Genomic DNA, 20,956 nt, shown 5'->3' with positions numbered 1-20,956 from the left:
TAGACAAAAAGAAAAGAAAAAGATCTACAGATTCAGGCTTTTCTTTACCTGTGGTAGTCGGGTAGAATGACGTCACTGACACTATTTAATATGAAAACAAACTTTCTCAAACAAAAAACAAAAACAAAAAAGGAGTGGGTCGGTGTGTCATCTTTACTGAGCACCATACATGTTTTGCTTCACATTCAAATTATTATTTTTCCTTTTCAAAAATAATTCAGAGAGAAAAAAAACAGAGAAGTCAAATATATCAAATTTGCACGAATCTTCTAGTGAAGGTGCCTCCTCCTTCTGACCTTAGGGTAACTAATTTCTCAGACAGTGACATGACAGTGCGCTGGGAAGCTGCAGCTGATGATGATGTTTCTTACCTCACTAAGTGGAGGCGACCTGAGACAGGTGGGGAAGAACTATTGGATTGTTGGGGTACATATTATGAAGTAAAAAAAATACAATATCTCAATAAACTGTTGTCCTGTGTCTTAAGGAGTATGAGATATCACTGTCTGCACTCTATGGAGATGGAGCTCAGAGTGAAGCTGTGGCCATACGCTACAGCACCTGTGAGTCACACATTTTCTGATCCTGAACGTTTGTCAAACTCAGGAGGGGAGAGCCTGAAACCATTTACCTAAGTCACATTAGCAGCAGTGTTCAGCCTAAAAAATAGACAAGTTAAAAGTCATGCATCCATATTATTTGTTTATTTATTAAATTATTTTCAAGACACTGTTAGTTGTTAGAAGCCAGTGTTTTAATGACAGGACATATATGACAGTAATGAGACAACCTAAGATATCCAAGATTAGCACAAAAACACAAATAGAATCACAGAAAGCGTGTTTCTCTCCCGTTAGTCTTTAGGCCCAGTTACCTTTTACTTTTCTGTGGTCAGTAGCCCTTCATGTCATATTCTGTCTCTATGTACAATATAGCATTACTAATACAATAACCTATATGTAAATGAACTTCATTGTGTAATTGATGGCAGTTCTCAAAGTACTAGTCACTTAAAGGTTAAATTTCACATCGAAATTCTCATATTATATTCTATTTGAATGTTTAAAAAGAAAAATATCACAGTATTTATGCTTTCACTGAGCATATACCTGCATCAATGATGAACTCTCAAGGCTGAAAAGTCCTGGCTTTGGTCAGCCACGGTCCACGCACACGTCACCAATCCCTGACTGCTTGATCATAACAGCAATTGGGCTGCTGGGAACATGACGGGCGTTCTTCTTGATGTTAACAAGGTGCTCACCAATCTCCCTGGGAACAAACGAGATTCCTAAGACAGACCGACAAAACAGATGTTAACAACGCTTATTCTTGTGTGTGCATGCAGCCCGTTTCAGTTGCTCCTGCTTCTTTCTCCACGCTTTAACTTTTATTACTTTCCCCCTCTGTCTTTTACTTAAGGGTTAATAAAGTATTTGGATTCTGATGAGTCTCATTGTTTAGCAAACTTCTCACTTATCAGACGGACACTCACCAATGTGAGCGTTACGCAGCATCTTCAGCAGGCAGGGCTCCTCTGGGCCTGAGGGTGTTGTAAGAGGGGCTGTCAGCTGGCTGAGGTCAAGCTCGCCTATGTCCAGTGGAATATCTGCAGCAGAGCCCGCCTTCAGTGAAGTATGTTGGCTGGAAGGCTTTCAGGCCCGTCTTTGCCACTCCAGGGTCAGAGACCTTCACCTTGTTTGGATGACAGCCTGCTCTGATATTCATCTGTGGGCACAAACACCAAAACTCAAGAGACTTTTCAGTGAGAAGAAAAGGCAAACCTTGCATGCCAGAGTGAAAGTGAGAGAGTGTGTGAGTGCATACTCACCCTGAATGGACTCTCAGGGATGTTAGCGTCTCCCCAGGAGACCATCACAGTGTGCTTCACAGGCTTACGTGGGGTGCAGGTGTATGTGCTGTTGCTATTATCCTTAACCTGGACATCCACAGAATTGACTTCACCATCCTGTGCAGAAGACAAGGGATTATAGTTCAATCAGATTTAACACACTGTATTTTTCGGACCATAAGGCGCACTGTCGATGAACAGGTCTGGTTTCATACATGAGGCGCACTGGACTATAAAACGCATTAAGCGAAACAAAACAGCCAGATAAGTCAAACTTTACTCAACTCTTTCTTCTTGCTTCCTCCACTTCCGTACCATTTATTCATTCATGTTGAAATCTCTCGCAGCTGCTCTATTCTCATGTTCTACTGCGTGACTGACAGCCTTGAGTTTGAAATCCGCTTCGTCAGCATGTCTCTTAACAGGTGGCATTTTGGGGTCATGATCCACACACAATACAGTAATATTATGTTGCAGCACAGTACGTATCACTCCGCCAGGCTCCTGACTACGTAGCCGTAATGCTCCGACAATCCATCAAGCGGTGCGACTTCGTAGCTTACCAAAGTCGTACTAAAACATTTTTTGACAGATTTTTAAGCGCCGTGTATTACATAAAATCGGTTCAAGGTCAGTAAGCACAACCACAATTCATACATAAGGCGCACTGTCGATTTTTGAGAGATAATTAAAGGATTTTAAGTGCGACTCATAGTCCGAAAAATACGGTACATACAATATATTTAACATATTTGTGATCATATACAAAGCCAGATATACCTGGGCTATAATTTTCAGAGGAGCTTTTCCTCCTTGCTTGGCATCAACTGTGAGTTCACTGGGTTTTCCAACAGCCAGACCACTGCTCTGTAGGCCTGGACCGTACGCCTTAACCTAGAGAAAACTATTTTAAACAAACAATTAAAAAAGGAACAAGTCAAAGATCTACTATAGCCAAAAGATCATTTACAGACTATAGCGCTGTGAAAAAATATTTGCCTCCTTTCTCATTTCGTATCTTATTCCATATTTGTCACACTTACACGTTTCAGATCAATAAATGTTAATATTAGACAAGAATGTCTAATATTAAACGGCAGTTTTCAAGGGGAAAAAGCTATCCAAACATACTTGGTCCTATATGAAAAAGTAATTGCACCGAATTAAATAAATTCTAACAACAGCTTATCAAGTTTAAAGGCGCTTCTGCTGTTTAACACGACCTCTGCTAGTTTCCTCTTTCTGGCGCAAAGCGGGAGATAAACAAGCAAGAGAGACGGGACTTGTGGCAGAAACGCCGATCAGCTGATCATTGATCAGTTTCATGATTGAAGTAGCAGCAGGAGAGGGAGAACGAGAGAAGAAGAGGCAGCTGTGCAGCAAAGACACAGAATAACTCCAGCTTTTTGTCTTTTTTTTATTGTAGCTGAAGTACGGGACAAATCGCTTTTATTTTCAGCTCAATACAAAACGCATAATATTAACTCTGAATACCAGAGGATTCCGTTTTTTATGGCACGGTTGGCTCTACTAACTAACCATATGAATAAAATAAAGTTCACCAGTAACATCATAGCACCCACCCAACTGTACAGAAACTCCATCATGCTAGCTAGTACACAGTACGAGTTATTGTAACTGACTGTAAAAAGTTAGCACAAGGAAAATAAACTCCACCTAAACTTGGTTTGACCCAGATAGACTGCAGGTCATAACTTCTTACCTGAAGCTCATTTCACCTGACAGTCGGACTGGCGGCCGCCTTGCGTCTCTCCACCTCCAGTCCTTTCCCCCATCCACCTGCTGGCCTCCACCACTTGCTAATTTGACTGAATGTGTGAAAGCTCCACCATAGCCACTACCAAACAACTGAGTTCTTTTTACACGTCTGCCAGCATCTGTCCAATCCGCCACCTTTCACTGTTTACACAGTTAGGAAAAAAAGACAACAACAACAACAACAACAAAACATTGGGCCATTTAAAAGGCAAAATTAGCATCGGCCCACCGGGCAAATGGCCGGTATACCCGATGCCCCACAGACAGACTGAGGCCCCGCCGCTATTTTTGAGTGCAAAAATGTGTGGTCTCCAGCTAATGGAAAAGGCTGATCGCACGATGTGCGCGTAGTGCTCTTTAAATAGAACAATTTGCCCCATTCTCTTCGCCCGTCATGTGGCCACATGTGGCGGGCTAGCAGGCTAGCAACATACAGGCCCGGGTTCGAGCCCTCGGCTCACTTCCCTCTGTATGTTCACCTGCTAGGGGGAGGTCCAGGCGGGCGATCTTGGAGTGAAAATTCCAAGGGATGACCCCTCGTAGCCTGGGCTTCCCCTGACTTTTTTTCTTTGCTTTGCTTTTTTTCATTTACCTGCCAGCAACAAACACACCTCCTTGTTGTCATGGCTACCAACGACCACTCTTCTTGTGCCAACAAGTTATTGCCTGACAAAACATTATTTCCTATGTTTCCCTGGCTTTTTTGCCTTTTTTATTTCTTGTGTTTTAGACAAAAAGAAAAGAAAAAGATCTACAGATTCAGGCTTTTCTTTACCTGTGGTAGTCGGGTAGAATGACGTCACTGACACTATTTAATATGAAAACAAACTTTCTCAAACAAAAAACAAAAACAAAAAAGGAGTGGGTCGGTGTGTCATCTTTACCGAGCACCATACATGTTTTGCTTCACATTCAAATTATTATTTTTCCTTTTCAAAAATAATTCAGAGAGAAAAAAAACAGAGAAGTCAAATATATCAAATTTGCACGAATCTTCTAGTGAAGGTGCCTCCTCCTTCTGACCTTAGGGTAACTAATTTCTCAGACAGTGACATGACAGTGCGCTGGGAAGCTGCAGCTGATGATGATGTTTCTTACCTCACTAAGTGGAGGCGACCTGAGACAGGTGGGGAAGAACTATTGGATTGTTGGGGTACATATTATGAAGTAAAAAAAATACAATATCTCAATAAACTGTTGTCCTGTGTCTTAAGGAGTATGAGATATCACTGTCTGCACTCTATGGAGATGGAGCTCAGAGTGAAGCTGTGGCCATACGCTACAGCACCTGTGAGTCACACATTTTCTGATCCTGAACGTTTGTCAAACTCAGGAGGGGAGAGCCTGAAACCATTTACCTAAGTGACATTAGCAGCAGTGTTCAGCCTAAAAAATAGACAAGTTAAAAGTCATGCATCCATATTATTTGTTTATTTATTAAATTATTTTCGAGACACTGTTAGTTGTTAGAAGCCAGTGTTTTAATGACAGGACATATATGACAGTAATGAGACAACCTAAGATATCCAAGATTAGCACAAAAACACAAATAGAATCACAGAAAGCGTGTTTCTCTCCCGTTAGTCTTTAGGCCCAGTTACCTTTTACTTTTCTGTGGTCAGTAGCCCTTCATGTCATATTCTGTCTCTATGTACAATATAGCATTACTAATACAATAACCTATATGTAAATGAACTTCATTGTGTAATTGATGGCAGTTCTCAAAGTACTAGTCACTTAAAGGTTAAATTTCACATCGAAATTCTCATATTATATTCTATTTGAATGTTTAAAAAGAAAAATATCACAGTATTTATGCTTTCACTGAGCATATACCTGCATCAATGATGAACTCTCAAGGCTGAAAAGTCCTGGCTTTGGTCAGCCACGGTCCACGCACACGCACACGTCACCAATCCCTGACTGCTTGATCATAACAGCAATTGGGCTGCTGGGAACATGACGGGCGTTCTTCTTGATGTTAACAAGGTGCTCACCAATCTCCCTGGGAACAAACGAGATTCCTAAGACAGACCGACAAAACAGATGTTAACAACGCTTATTCTTGTGTGTGCATGCAGCCCGTTTCAGTTGCTCCTGCTTCTTTCTCCACGCTTTAACTTTTATTACTTTCCCCCTCTGTCTTTTACTTAAGGGTTAATAAAGTATTTGGATTCTGATGAGTCTCATTGTTTAGCAAACTTCTCACTTATCAGACGGACACTCACCAATGTGAGCGTTACGCAGCATCTTCAGCAGGCAGGGCTCCTCTGGGCCTGAGGGTGTTGTAAGAGGGGCTGTCAGCTGGCTGAGGTCAAGCTCGCCTATGTCCAGTGGAATATCTGCAGCAGAGCCCGCCTTCAGTGAAGTATGTTGGCTGGAAGGCTTTCAGGCCCGTCTTTGCCACTCCAGGGTCAGAGACCTTCACCTTGTTTGGATGACAGCCTGCTCTGATATTCATCTGTGGGCACAAACACCAAAACTCAAGAGACTTTTCAGTGAGAAGAAAAGGCAAACCTTGCATGCCAGAGTGAAAGTGAGAGAGTGTGTGAGTGCATACTCACCCTGAATGGACTCTCAGGGATGTTAGCGTCTCCCCAGGAGACCATCACAGTGTGCTTCACAGGCTTACGTGGGGTGCAGGTGTATGTGCTGTTGCTATTATCCTTAACCTGGACATCCACAGAATTGACTTCACCATCCTGTGCAGAAGACAAGGGATTATAGTTCAATCAGATTTAACACACTGTATTTTTCGGACCATAAGGCGCACTGTCGATGAACAGGTCTGGTTTCATACATGAGGCGCACTGGACTATAAAACGCATTAAGCGAAACAAAACAGCCAGATAAGTCAAACTTTACTCAACTCTTTCTTCTTGCTTCCTCCACTTCCGTACCATTGATTCATTCATGTTGAAATCTCTCGCAGCTGCTCTATTCTCATGTTCTACTGCGTGACTGACAGCCTTGAGTTTGAAATCCGCTTCGTCAGCATGTCTCTTAACAGGTGGCATTTTGGGGTCATGATCCACACACAATACAGTAATATTATGTTGCAGCACAGTACGTATCACTCCGCCAGGCTCCTGACTACGTAGCCGTAATGCTCCGACAATCCATCAAGCGGTGCGACTTCATAGCTTACCAAAGTCGTACTAAAACATTTTTTGACAGATTTTTAAGCGCCGTGTATTACATAAAATCGGTTCAAGGTCAGTAAGCACAACCAGAATTCATACATAAGGCGCACTGTCGATTTTTGAGAGATAATTAAAGGATTTTAAGTGCGACTCATAGTCCGAAAAATACGGTACATACAATATATTTAACATATTTGTGATCATATACAAAGCCAGATACACCTGGGCTATAATTTTCAGAGGAGCTTTTCCTCCTTGCTTGGCATCAACTGTGAGTTCACTGGGTTTTCCAACAGCCAGACCACTGCTCTGTAGGCCTGGACCGTGCGCCTTAACCTAGAGAAAACTATTTTAAACAAACAATTAAAAAAGGAACAAGTCAAAGATCTACTATAGCCAAAAGATCATTTACAGACTATAGCGCTGTGAAAAAATATTTGCCTCCTTTCTCATTTCGTATCTTATTCCATATTTGTCACACTTACACGTTTCAGATCAATAAATGTTAATATTAGACAAGAATGTCTAATATTAAACGGCAGTTTTCAAGGGGAAAAAGCTATCCAAACATACTTGGTCCTATATGAAAAAGTAATTGCACCGAATTAAATAAATTCTAACAACAGCTTATCAAGTTTAAAGGCGCTTCTGCTGTTTAACACGACCTCTGCTAGTTTCCTCTTTCTGGCGCAAAGCGGGAGATAAACAAGCAAGAGAGACGGGACTTGTGGCAGAAACGCCGATCAGCTGATCATTGATCAGTTTCATGATTGAAGTAGCAGCAGGAGAGGGAGAACGAGAGAAGAAGAGGCAGCTGTGCAGCAAAGACACAGAATAACTCCAGCTTTTTGTCTTTTTTTTATTGTAGCTGAAGTACGGGACAAATCGCTTTTATTTTCAGCTCAATACAAAACGCATAATATTAACTCTGAATACCAGAGGATTCCGTTTTTTATGGCACGGTTGGCTCTACTAACTAACCATATGAATAAAATAAAGTTCACCAGTAACATCATAGCACCCACCCAACTGTACAGAAACTCCATCATGCTAGCTAGTACACAGTACGAGTTACTGTAACTGACTGTAAAAAGTTAGCACAAGGAAAATAAACTCCACCTAAACTTGGTTTGACCCAGATAGACTGCAGGTCATAACTTCTTACCTGAAGCTCATTTCACCTGACAGTCGGACTGGCGGCCGCCTTGCGTCTCTCCACCTCCAGTCCTTTCCCCCATCCACCTGCTGGCCTCCACCACTTGCTAATTTGACTGAATGTGTGAAAGCTCCACCATAGCCACTACCAAACAACTGAGTTCTTTTTACACGTCTGCCAGCATCTGTCCAATCCGCCACCTTTCACTGTTTACACAGTTAGGAAAAAAAGACAACAACAACAACAACAACAAAACATTGGGCCATTTAAAAGGCAAAATTAGCATCGGCCCACCGGGCAAATGGCCGGTATACCCGATGCCCCACAGACAGACTGAGGCCCCGCCGCTATTTTTGAGTGCAAAAATGTGTGGTCTCCAGCTAATGGAAAAGGCTGATCGCGTAGTGCTCTTTAAATAGAACAATTTGCCCCATTCTCTTCGCCCGTCATGTGGCCACATGTGGCGGGCTAGCAGGCTAGCAACATACAGGCCCGGGTTCGAGCCCTCGGCTCACTTCCCTCTGTATGTTCACCTGCTAGGGGGAGGTCCAGGCGGGCGATCTTGGAGTGAAAATTCCAAGGGATGACCCCTCGTAGCCTGGGCTTCCCCTGACTTTTTTTCTTTGCTTTGCTTTTTTTCATTTACCTGCCAGCAACAAACACACCTCCTTGTTGTCATGGCTACCAACGACCACTCTTCTTGTGCCAACAAGTCATTGCCTGACAAAACATTATTTCCTATGTTTCCCTGGCTTTTTTGCCTTTTTTATTTCTTGTCTTTTAGACAAAAAGAAAAGAAAAAGATCTACAGATTCAGGCTTTTCTTTACCTGTGGTAGTCGGGTAGAATGACGTCACTGACACTATTTAATATGAAAACAAACTTTCTCAAACAAAAAACAAAAACAAAAAAGGAGTGGGTCGGTGTGTCATCTTTACCGAGCACCATACATGTTTTGCTTCACATTCAAATTATTATTTTTCCTTTTCAAAAATAATTCAGAGAGAAAAAAAACAGAGAAGTCAAATATATCAAATTTGCACGAATCTTCTAGTGAAGGTGCCTCCTCCTTCTGACCTTAGGGTAACTAATTTCTCAGACAGTGACATGACAGTGCGCTGGGAAGCTGCAGCTGATGATGATGTTTCTTACCTCACTAAGTGGAGGCGACCTGAGACAGGTGGGGAAGAACTATTGGATTGTTGGGGTACATATTATGAAGTAAAAAAAATACAATATCTCAATAAACTGTTGTCCTGTGTCTTAAGGAGTATGAGATATCACTGTCTGCACTCTATGGAGATGGAGCTCAGAGTGAAGCTGTGGCCATACGCTACAGCACCTGTGAGTCACACATTTTCTGATCCTGAACGTTTGTCAAACTCAGGAGGGGAGAGCCTGAAACCATTTACCTAAGTCACATTAGCAGCAGTGTTCAGCCTAAAAAATAGACAAGTTAAAAGTCATGCATCCATATTATTTGTTTATTTATTAAATTATTTTCGAGACACTGTTAGTTGTTAGAAGCCAGTGTTTTAATGACAGGACATATATGACAGTAATGAGACAACCTAAGATATCCAAGATTAGCACAAAAACACAAATAGAATCACAGAAAGCGTGTTTCTCTCCCGTTAGTCTTTAGGCCCAGTTACCTTTTACTTTTCTGTGGTCAGTAGCCCTTCATGTCATATTCTGTCTCTATGTACAATATAGCATTACTAATACAATAACCTATATGTAAATGAACTTCATTGTGTAATTGATGGCAGTTCTCAAAGTACTAGTCACTTAAAGGTTAAATTTCACATCGAAATTCTCATATTATATTCTATTTGAATGTTTAAAAAGAAAAATATCACAGTATTTATGCTTTCACTGAGCATATACCTGCATCAATGATGAACTCTCAAGGCTGAAAAGTCCTGGCTTTGGTCAGCCACGGTCCACGCACACGTCACCAATCCCTGACTGCTTGATCATAACAGCAATTGGGCTGCTGGGAACATGACGGGCGTTCTTCTTGATGTTAACAAGGTGCTCACCAATCTCCCTGGGAACAAACGAGATTCCTAAGACAGACCGACAAAACAGATGTTAACAACGCTTATTCTTGTGTGTGCATGCAGCCCGTTTCAGTTGCTCCTGCTTCTTTCTCCACGCTTTAACTTTTATTACTTTCCCCCTCTGTCTTTTACTTAAGGGTTAATAAAGTATTTGGATTCTGATGAGTCTCATTGTTTAGCAAACTTCTCACTTATCAGACGGACACTCACCAATGTGAGCGTTACGCAGCATCTTCAGCAGGCAGGGCTCCTCTGGGCCTGAGGGTGTTGTAAGAGGGGCTGTCAGCTGGCTGAGGTCAAGCTCGCCTATGTCCAGTGGAATATCTGCAGCAGAGCCCGCCTTCAGTGAAGTATGTTGGCTGGAAGGCTTTCAGGCCCGTCTTTGCCACTCCAGGGTCAGAGACCTTCACCTTGTTTGGATGACAGCCTGCTCTGATATTCATCTGTGGGCACAAACACCAAAACTCAAGAGACTTTTCAGTGAGAAGAAAAGGCAAACCTTGCATGCCAGAGTGAAAGTGAGAGAGTGTGTGAGTGCATACTCACCCTGAATGGACTCTCAGGGATGTTAGCGTCTCCCCAGGAGACCATCACAGTGTGCTTCACAGGCTTACGTGGGGTGCAGGTGTATGTGCTGTTGCTATTATCCTTAACCTGGACATCCACAGAATTGACTTCACCATCCTGTGCAGAAGACAAGGGATTATAGTTCAATCAGATTTAACACACTGTATTTTTCGGACCATAAGGCGCACTGTCGATGAACAGGTCTGGTTTCATACATGAGGCGCACTGGACTATAAAACGCATTAAGCGAAACAAAACAGCCAGATAAGTCAAACTTTACTCAACTCTTTCTTCTTGCTTCCTCCACTTCCGTACCATTGATTCATTCATGTTGAAATCTCTCGCAGCTGCTCTATTCTCATGTTCTACTGCGTGACTGACAGCCTTGAGTTTGAAATCCGCTTCGTCAGCATGTCTCTTAACAGGTGGCATTTTGGGGTCATGATCCACACACAATACAGTAATATTATGTTGCAGCACAGTACGTATCACTCCGCCAGGCTCCTGACTACGTAGCCGTAATGCTCCGACAATCCATCAAGCGGTGCGACTTCATAGCTTACCAAAGTCGTACTAAAACATTTTTTGACAGATTTTTAAGCGCCGTGTATTACATAAAATCGGTTCAAGGTCAATAAGCACAACCAGAATTCATACATAAGGCGCACTGTCGATTTTTGAGATAATTAAAGGATTTTAAGTGCGACTCATAGTCCGAAAAATACGGTACATACAATATATTTAACATATTTGTGATCATATACAAAGCCAGATATACCTGGGCTATAATTTTCAGAGGAGCTTTTCCTCCTTGCTTGGCATCAACTGTGAGTTCACTGGGTTTTCCAACAGCCAGACCACTGCTCTGTAGGCCTGGACCGTGCGCCTTAACCTAGAGAAAACTATTTTAAACAAACAATTAAAAAAGGAACAAGTCAAAGATCTACTATAGCCAAAAGATCATTTACAGACTATAGCGCTGTGAAAAAATATTTGCCTCCTTTCTGATTTCGTATCTTGTTCCATATTTGTCACACTTACACGTTTCAGATCAATAAATGTTAATATTAGACAAGAATGTCTAATATTAAACGGCAGTTTTCAAGGGGAAAAAGCTATCCAAACATACTTGGTCCTATATGAAAAAGTAATTGCACCGAATTAAATAAATTCTAACAACAGCTTATCAAGTTTAAAGGCGCTTCTGCTGTTTAACACGACCTCTGCTAGTTTCCTCTTTCTGGCGCAAAGCGGGAGATAAACAAGCAAGAGAGACGGGACTTGTGGCAGAAACGCCGATCAGCTGATCATTGATCAGTTTCATGATTGAAGTAGCAGCAGGAGAGGGAGAACGAGAGAAGAAGAGGCAGCTGTGCAGCAAAGACACAGAATAACTCCAGCTTTTTGTCTTTTTTTTATTGTAGCTGAAGTACGGGACAAATCGCTTTTATTTTCAGCTCAATACAAAACGCATAATATTAACTCTGAATACCAGAGGATTCCGTTTTTTATGGCACGGTTGGCTCTACTAACTAACCATATGAATAAAATAAAGTTGACCAGTAACATCATAGCACCCACCCAACTGTACAGAAACTCCATCATGCTAGCTAGTACACAGTACGAGTTATTGTAACTGACTGTAAAAAGTTAGCACAAGGAAAATAAACTCCACCTAAACTTGGTTTGACCCAGATAGACTGCAGGTCATAACTTCTTACCTGAAGCTCATTTCACCTGACAGTCGGACTGGCGGCCGCCTTGCGTCTCTCCACCTCCAGTCCTTTCCCCCATCCACCTGCTGGCCTCCACCACTTGCTAATTTGACTGAATGTGTGAAAGCTCCACCATAGCCACTACCAAAGAACTGAGTTCTTTTTACACGTCTGCCAGCATCTGTCCAATCCGCCACCTTTCACTGTTTACACAGTTAGGAAAAAAAGACAACAACAACAACAACAACAAAACATTGGGCCATTTAAAAGGCAAAATGAGCATCGGCCCACCGGGCAAATGGCCGGTATACCCGATGCCCCACAGACAGACTGAGGCCCCGCCGCTATTTTTGAGTGCAAAAATGTGTGGTCTCCAGCTAATGGAAAAGGCTGATCGCGTAGTACTCTTTAAATAGAACAATTTGCCCCATTCTCTTCGCCCGTCATGTGGCCACATGTGGCGGGCTAGCAGGCTAGCAACATACAGGCCCGGGTTCGAGCCCTCGGCTCACTTCCCTCTGTATGTTCACCTGCTAGGGGGAGGTCCAGGCGGGCGATCTTGGAGTGAAAATTCCAAGGGATGACCCCTCGTAGCCTGGGCTTCCCCTGACTTTTTTTCTTTGCTTTGCTTTTTTTCATTTACCTGCCAGCAACAAACACACCTCCTTGTTGTCATGGCTACCAACGACCACTCTTCTTGTGCCAACAAGTCATTGCCTGACAAAACATTATTTCCTATGTTTCCCTGGCTTTTTTGCCTTTTTTATTTCTTGTGTTTTAGACAAAAAGAAAAGAAAAAGATCTACAGATTCAGGCTTTTCTTTACCTGTGGTAGTCGGGTAGAATGACGTCACTGACACTATTTAATATGAAAACAAACTTTCTCAAACAAAAAACAAAAACAAAAAAGGAGTGGGTCGGTGTGTCATCTTTACTGAGCACCATACATGTTTTGCTTCACATTCAAATTATTATTTTTCCTTTTCAAAAATAATTCAGAGAGAAAAAAAACAGAGAAGTCAAATATATCAAATTTGCACGAATCTTCTAGTGAAGGTGCCTCCTCCTTCTGACCTTAGGGTAACTAATTTCTCAGACAGTGACATGACAGTGCGCTGGGAAGCTGCAGCTGATGATGATGTTTCTTACCTCACTAAGTGGAGGCGACCTGAGACAGGTGGGGAAGAACTATTGGATTGTTGGGGTACATATTATGAAGTAAAAAAAATACAATATCTCAATAAACTGTAAGGTAAGGTAAGGTAACTTTATTTATACCTAAAGGCAAGGTAAATTTGCTTTACAGAAAAATGACAGCATTTGACATCCCTTTAAAAACACACATACCTAGTAAATATATAAAACTCACTGTGACACATACTTTAATATTTCGAATCAAAAACAGTTCTTATTTAATTCAGTGACAGCAACGGGGACAAAGCTATTTTTATAACGCTTTGTCCTGCATCTCGGAAATAGAAACCTCCGTCCTGAGGGAAGAAGCTGAAATTCACCCCTTAGAGGATGGGAACCATTTTTAAGGATTGATAAAGCCATCCTCTGTACCTGCTTAGAGTACAGGGAGGCTAAACAAGACTGTGGCTCACCTATCAGACGACTGGACCATCTCACTATCTGATTTAGAGAGTTTTTCTCTGTGACAGAGGTCTGACCAAACCATGCCACCAAACAAAAGGATAAAACAGACTCAATAAAAGAACGATAAAACAAAGTTAAAATTTTTTGGTCAATGTGGAAATGAACAAGTTTCCTAAGGCAATAAAGGTGCTGGTGACCCTTTTTACAAACTGATTTGCAATTTTGATCAAAGTTCAGTTTTTCATTTATTATGGTCCCAAGATATTTATATGATTGTACTTGCTCTATTTTCTGACCTTTAATTAAAGTGACTGCTTGCCCATTTTGTTGTTTCCTAAAATCAACAACCATGTCTTTTGTTTTAGATATGTTCAGCTGGAGATAAGACTCCTCACACCACTGAACAAAGTCATCAATGACTGGACCGTGGTTAGTTTCACCCTCTTTCAGTAAGCTGACAATAACAGAGTCATCTGCATATTTAATGATGGCCCTGTTTTCATGTCTGCTCTGACACATATTTGTATAGAGAGTGAATAATAAGGGCGATAGGACGCACCCTTGAGGAGAACCTGTGGAGGAGAACACTGGGTCAGACAGAACCCCATTTATTCTCACTCTTTGTGACCTGTCAGTTAAAAAATCTAAAATCCAGCCCACCAGGTTTTTCCTGATTTCAAACTGTTCTAAAAGTCTTTTAATTAAAATATGGGGCTGTATTGTATTAAAAGCCGAAGAAAAATCAATGAAAAGAAGTCTTGCAAAAGTCCCTTTACTCTCTACATGTTTAAGAATTAGATTTAGTAAAGTCAAAAGTGCGTCCTCCACTCCTCTGTTGGGCCTGTATGCAAACTGCATTGGATCTAGCTGACCTTCAGTCTCTTTCATAATCACATTTCTGATGATTTTTTCAAAGACTTTCATGACAACTGAAGTGAGGGCAACAGGCCTGAAGTCGTTTAGAATTTTTGGACGACTAGATTTGGGGACAGGAACCACGACTGCTTCTTTCCAAAGAGAGGGCACATGTTGTGTTTGCAAGGATTTGTTAAAAATAACCTGAAATATAGGACTGAGTTCATCAGCACAAGATTTAATTAGGCGGCCACTAATATTATCAGGACCCTGGCTCTTAGTCACATTGACTGTATGAAAGGCCTTTTTAACATCGCTGAGTTCAATGATAAAGTGCTGAGTATCTCTCAGTTTCTGTTTCAGTTCCAAAATATCCTCGCTAAAATCAGAAGAACTAAAACGAGCATAAAACATGTTTAAAGCATTTGCAAAATCTCTGTCTGAATTAAAACCATCTAAAATGACCTGACTGCTGCTCTGGGGATTTTGAAACCCTGCTATGGTTTTCATACAAGTCCAGGCAGACCCCAAATTTTTTGCAGCAAATTTGCTTTCAAGAAGGTTTTTGTAGCTCTGTTTTGCTTTCAAGATCTCAATTTTCATTTCCTTGGTGGCTGTCTGAAAATCGGTAACAGCCCCCTCTTTAAAGGCCTGTCTCTTTTTCCTTAAACAGGATTTGACACTTTTAGTGACCCATGGCTTATTGTTAGCGTAAATTTTAACGCGCTTACGGGGTATAATCATGTCTTTACAAAATACTGCATAAGAGCTAGTAACATCCACCAAAGCGTCGAGATCATCTCCACAAGACTGAATAAAAACTTCCCAATCTGTACACTTAAAACATTCCTGCAAGGTAAGCACAGATTCTTCTGACCATATGTCAACATCCTTAGTCTTTGTCTTCTCTCGTTTTAAGACAGTTTTATAGATGGGCAGAAGATGCACACAGTTATGGTCAGAAGATCCCAGAGGAGGAAGCGGGAGGGATTTATAAGCATTCTTCACCGATCCGTAACAGAGGTCCAACATTTTATCCCGTCTGGTAGGACAGGATACATATTGATACAGATTGCCCAAAGTTGATTTAAGGGAGACATGGTTAAAGTCCCCCATTATAAAGTTTGGTGCATCAGGAGAAAGCGCCTGCAGCTTCTGCACTACGTCTGAAATGATGCTGCAAGTGGAGGCGGGGTGAGCCTTCGGGTGAATGTAAACTACGGTTATAAAAAGTTGTGGAAACTCACGAGGGAGATAAAAAGGGCGCAGTGACACAGATAAAAGTTCAACATCTGGTGTACAAATACATTCTCTAACAGTCACAGCGCTACAATAACGTTTGTTCACATACAAGCATACTCCCCCTCCTTGAGATTTCCCTGTTACCCGTGCATCTCGATCCCGGCGGAAGGGAGCTCCAAAACCGTCGATTGAAAAATCGGCGTCCTGATCCAGCTCCGTCAGCCATGTCTCGGAAAAAGCCATTACACAGCTGTCCCTGAAGTCTTTCTGGAACCTGACGTTTCCCTGGAGTTCATCTAGTTTGTTCCTAAGAGACTGAACATTTTCAAGGATAACAGACGGCAGGGGAAACCGACTGACCTGTTGTCTCCTCATACGCAATTTAACACCTCCACGTCTCCCTCTTTTCCTCTTCCTCTTCTCACTCGTTCTGTTAGAGTCTTTATGTATAAAATCCGGTATACATGAGGTGAGGTCCTTACCATCATACGGTAAGTTAAGTTGTAACAGTTCGTCGCGGGAGTAAACAATCCTCAGCTGACTCACGGCCTCGCCCACCTCATTGGAAACAAGCCAGCACAGTAGAAATCCAACCAAAATGAAGAAGAAAGAATCCATGACGTTCTCACTGTTGTGGAGCGTGTGTCACTTTGTAAGAAACTGTCACTTCTTTCAACCAAAACACACGGCAACATACTCCTTAAGTCCTGTGTCTTAAGGAGTATGAGATATCACTGTCTGCACTCTATGGAGATGGAGCTCAGAGTGAAGCTGTGGCCATACGCTACAGCACCTGTGAGTCACACATTTTCTGATCCTGAACGTTTGTCAAACTCAGGAGGGGAGAGCCTGAAACCATTTACCTAAGTCACATTAGCAGCAGTGTTCAGCCTAAAAAATAGACAAGTTAAAAGTCATGCATCCATATTATTTGTTTATTTATTAAATTATTTTCGAGACACTGTTAGTTGTTAGAAGCCAGTGTTTTAATGACAGGACATATATGACAGTAATGAGACAACCTAAGATATCCAAGATTAGCACAAAAACACAAATAGAATCACAGAAAGCGTGTTTCTCTCCCGTTAGTCTTTAGGCCCAGTTACCTTTTACTTTTCTGTGGTCAGTAGCCCTTCATGTCATATTCTGTCTCTATGTACAATATAGCATTACTAATACAAGAACCTATATGTAAATGAACTTCATTGTGTAATTGATGGCAGTTCTCAAAGTACTAGTCACTTAAAGGTTAAATTTCACATCGAAATTCTCATATTATATTCTATTTGAATGTTTAAAAAGAAAAATATCACAGTATTTATGCTTTCACTGAGCATATACCTGCATCAATGATGAACTCTCAAGGCTGAAAAGTCCTGGCTTTGGTCAGCCACGGTCCACGCACACGCACACGTCACCAATCCCTGACTGCTTGATCATAACAGCAATTGGGCTGCTGGGAACATGACGGGCGTTCTTCTTGATGTTAACAAGGTGCTCACCAATCTCCCTGGGAACAAACGAGATTCCTAAGACAGACCGACAAAACAGATGTTAACAACGCTTATTCTTGTGTGTGCATGCAGCCCGTTTCAGTTGCTCCTGCTTCTTTCTCCACGCTTTAACTTTTATTACTTTCCCCCTCTGTCTTTTACTTAAGGGTTAATAAAGTATTTGGATTCTGATGAGTCTCATTGTTTAGCAAACTTCTCACTTATCAGACGGACACTCACCAATGTGAGCGTTACGCAGCATCTTCAGCAGGCAGGGCTCCTCTGGGCCTGAGGGTGTTGTAAGAGGGGCTGTCAGCTGGCTGAGGTCAAGCTCACCTATGTCCAGTGGAATATCTGCAGCAGAGCCCGCCTTCAGTGAAGTATGTTGGCTGGAAGGCTTTCAGGCCCGTCTTTGCCACTCCAGGGTCAGAGACCTTCACCTTGTTTGGATGACAGCCTGCTCTGATATTCATCTGTGGGCACAAACACCAAAACTCAAGAGACTTTTCAGTGAGAAGAAAAGGCAAACCTTGCATGCCAGAGTGAAAGTGAGAGTGTGTGAGTGCATACTCACCCTGAATGGACTCTCAGGGATGTTAGCGTCTCCCCAGGAGACCATCACAGTGTGCTTCACAGGCTTACGTGGGGTGCAGGTGTATGTGCTGTTGCTATTATCCTTAACCTGGACATCCACAGAATTGACTTCACCATCCTGTGCAGAAGACAAGGGATTATAGTTCAATCAGATTTAACACACTGTATTTTTCGGACCATAAGGCGCACTGTCGATGAACAGGTCTGGTTTCATACATGAGGCGCACTGGACTATAAAACGCATTAAGCGAAACAAAACAGCCAGATAAGTCAAACTTTACTCAACTCTTTCTTCTTGCTTCCTCCACTTCCGTACCATTGATTCATTCATGTTGAAATCTCTCGCAGCTGCTCTATTCTCATGTTCTACTGCGTGACTGACAGCCTTGAGTTTGAAATCCGCTTCGTCAGCATGTCTCTTAACAGGTGGCATTTTGGGGTCATGATCCACACACAATACAGTAATATTATGTTGCAGCACAGTACGTATCACTCCGCCAGGCTCCTGACTACGTAGCCGTAATGCTCCGACAATCCATCAAGCGGTGCGACTTCATAGCTTACCAAAGTCGTACTAAAACATTTTTTGACAGATTTTTAAGCGCCGTGTATTACATAAAATCGGTTCAAGGTCAATAAGCACAACAACAATTCATACATAAGGCGCACTGTCGATTTTTGAGAGATAATTAAAGGATTTTAAGTGCGACTCATAGTCCGAAAAATACGGTACATACAATATATTTAACATATTTGTGATCATATACAAAGCCAGATACACCTGGGCTATAATTTTCAGAGGAGCTTTTCCTCCTTGCTTGGCATCAACTGTGAGTTCACTGGGTTTTCCAACAGCCAGACCACTGCTCTGTAGGCCTGGACCGTACGCCTTAACCTAGAGAAAACTATTTTAAACAAACAATTAAAAAAGGAACAAGTCAAAGATCTACTATAGCCAAAAGATCATTTACAGACTATAGCGCTGTGAAAAAATATTTGCCTCCTTTCTGATTTCGTATCTTGTTCCATATTTGTCACACTTACACGTTTCAGATCAATAAATGTTAATATTAGACAAGAATGTCTAATATTAAACGGCAGTTTTCAAGGGGAAAAAGCTATCCAAACATACTTGGTCCTATATGAAAAAGTAATTGCACCGAATTAAATAAATTCTAACAACAGCTTATCAAGTTTAAAGGCGCTTCTGCTGTTTAACACGACCTCTGCTAGTTTCCTCTTTCTGGCGCAAAGCGGGAGATAAACAAGCAAGAGAGACGGGACTTGTGGCAGAAACGCCGATCAGCTGATCATTGATCAGTTTCATGATTGAAGTAGCAGCAGGAGAGGGAGAACGAGAGAAGAAGAGGCAGCTGTGCAGCAAAGACACAGAATAACTCCAGCTTTTTGTCTTTTTTTTATTGTAGCTGAAGTACGGGACAAATCGCTTTTATTTTCAGCTCAATACAAAACGCATAATATTAACTCTGAATACCAGAGGATTCCGTTTTTTATGGCACGGTTGGCTCTACTAACTAACCATATGAATAAAATAAAGTTCACCAGTAACATCATAGCACCCACCCAACTGTACAGAAACTCCATCGTGCTAGCTAGTACACAGTACGAGTTATTGTAACTGACTGTAAAAAGTTAGCACAAGGAAAATAAACTCCACCTAAACTTGGTCTGACCCAGATAGACTGCAGGTCATAACTTCTTACCTGAAGCTCATTTCACCTGACAGTCGGACTGGCGGCCGCCTTGCGTCTCTCCACCTCCAGTCCTTTCCCCCATCTGGCCTCCACCACTTGCTAATTTGACTGAATGTGTGAAAGCTCCACCATAGCCACTACCAAACAACTGAGTTCTTTTTACACGTCTGCCAGCATCTGTCCAATCCGCCACCTTTCACTGTTTACACAGTTAGGAAAAAAAGACAACAACAACAACAACAACAAAACATTGGGCCATTTAAAAGGCAAAATTAGCATCGGCCCACCGGGCAAATGGCCGGTATACCCGATGCCCCACAGACAGACTGAGGCCCCGCCGCTATTTTTGAGTGCAAAAATGTGTGGTCTCCAGCTAATGGAAAAGGCTGATCGCGTAGTGCTCTTTAAATAGAACAATTTGCCCCATTCTCTTCGCCCGTCATGTGGCCACATGTGGCGGGCTAGCAGGCTAGCAACATACAGGCCCGGGTTCGAGCCCTCGGCTCACTTCCCTCTGTATGTTCACCTGCTAGGGGGAGGTCCAGGCGGGCGATCTTGGAGTGAAAATTCCAAGGGATGACCCCTCGTAGCCTGGGCTTCCCCTGACTTTTTTTCTTTGCTTTGCTTTTTTTCATTTACCTGCCAGCAACAAACACACCTCCTTGTTGTCATGGCTACCAACGACCACTCTTCTTGTGCCAACAAGTCATTGCCTGACAAAACATTATTTCCTATGTTTCCCTGGCTTTTTTGCCTTTTTTATTTCTTGTGTTTTAGACAAAAAGAAAAGAAAAAGATCTACAGATTCAGGCTTTTCTTTACCTGTGGTAGTCGGGTAGAATGACGTCACTGACACTATTTAATATGAAAACAAACTTTCTCAAACAAAAAACAAAAACAAAAAAGGAGTGGGTCGGTGTGTCATCTTTACCGAGCACCATACATGTTTTGCTTCACATTCAAATTATTATTTTTCCTTTTCAAAAATAATTCAGAGAAAAAAAAAACAGAGAAGTCAAATATATCAAATTTGCACGAATCTTCTAGTGAAGGTGCCTCCTCCTTCTGACCTTAGGGTAACTAATTTCTCAGACAGTGACATGACAGTGCGCTGGGAAGCTGCAGCTGATGATGATGTTTCTTACCTCACTAAGTGGAGGCGACCTGAGACAGGTGGGGA

The 20,956-nt window shown here is 42.0% G+C and overlaps 1 protein-coding gene across 1 annotated transcript in view; it reads right to left on the bottom strand.

The window, feature by feature from the left end:
• Positions 1-19,858, bottom strand: part of LOC112435759 (filamin-A-like) — a 40,354-nt gene extending 20,496 nt beyond the window's left edge. Inside the window, exons 1-19 of the mRNA XM_076891986.1 lie at positions 19,802-19,858; positions 18,042-18,179; positions 17,838-17,940; positions 17,708-17,755; positions 17,388-17,503; positions 16,119-16,289; positions 10,543-10,680; positions 10,337-10,439; positions 10,207-10,254; positions 9,887-10,002; positions 6,196-6,333; positions 5,990-6,092; positions 5,860-5,907; positions 5,540-5,655; positions 2,633-2,746; positions 1,832-1,969; positions 1,626-1,728; positions 1,496-1,543; positions 1,176-1,291 (exon numbers count right to left, since the gene is read on the bottom strand). Of these exons, the coding sequence (XP_076748101.1) occupies positions 1,176-1,291; positions 1,496-1,543; positions 1,626-1,728; positions 1,832-1,969; positions 2,633-2,746; positions 5,540-5,655; positions 5,860-5,907; positions 5,990-6,092; positions 6,196-6,333; positions 9,887-10,002; positions 10,207-10,254; positions 10,337-10,439; positions 10,543-10,680; positions 16,119-16,289; positions 17,388-17,503; positions 17,708-17,755; positions 17,838-17,940; positions 18,042-18,179; positions 19,802-19,858 (1,962 nt within the window). The remainder of the gene's footprint in view (positions 1-1,175; positions 1,292-1,495; positions 1,544-1,625; positions 1,729-1,831; positions 1,970-2,632; positions 2,747-5,539; positions 5,656-5,859; positions 5,908-5,989; positions 6,093-6,195; positions 6,334-9,886; positions 10,003-10,206; positions 10,255-10,336; positions 10,440-10,542; positions 10,681-16,118; positions 16,290-17,387; positions 17,504-17,707; positions 17,756-17,837; positions 17,941-18,041; positions 18,180-19,801) is intronic.
• Positions 19,859-20,956: the final 1,098 nt, after the last annotated feature.

Source organism: Maylandia zebra, linkage group LG13 (genome assembly GCF_041146795.1).
Source record: "Maylandia zebra isolate NMK-2024a linkage group LG13, Mzebra_GT3a, whole genome shotgun sequence".
NCBI classification, from domain to species: Eukaryota; Metazoa; Chordata; class Actinopteri; order Cichliformes; family Cichlidae; genus Maylandia; species Maylandia zebra.
Note: the sequence above shows the minus strand (reverse complement) of the source record. Positions and strands in the feature narration are given on the sequence as shown.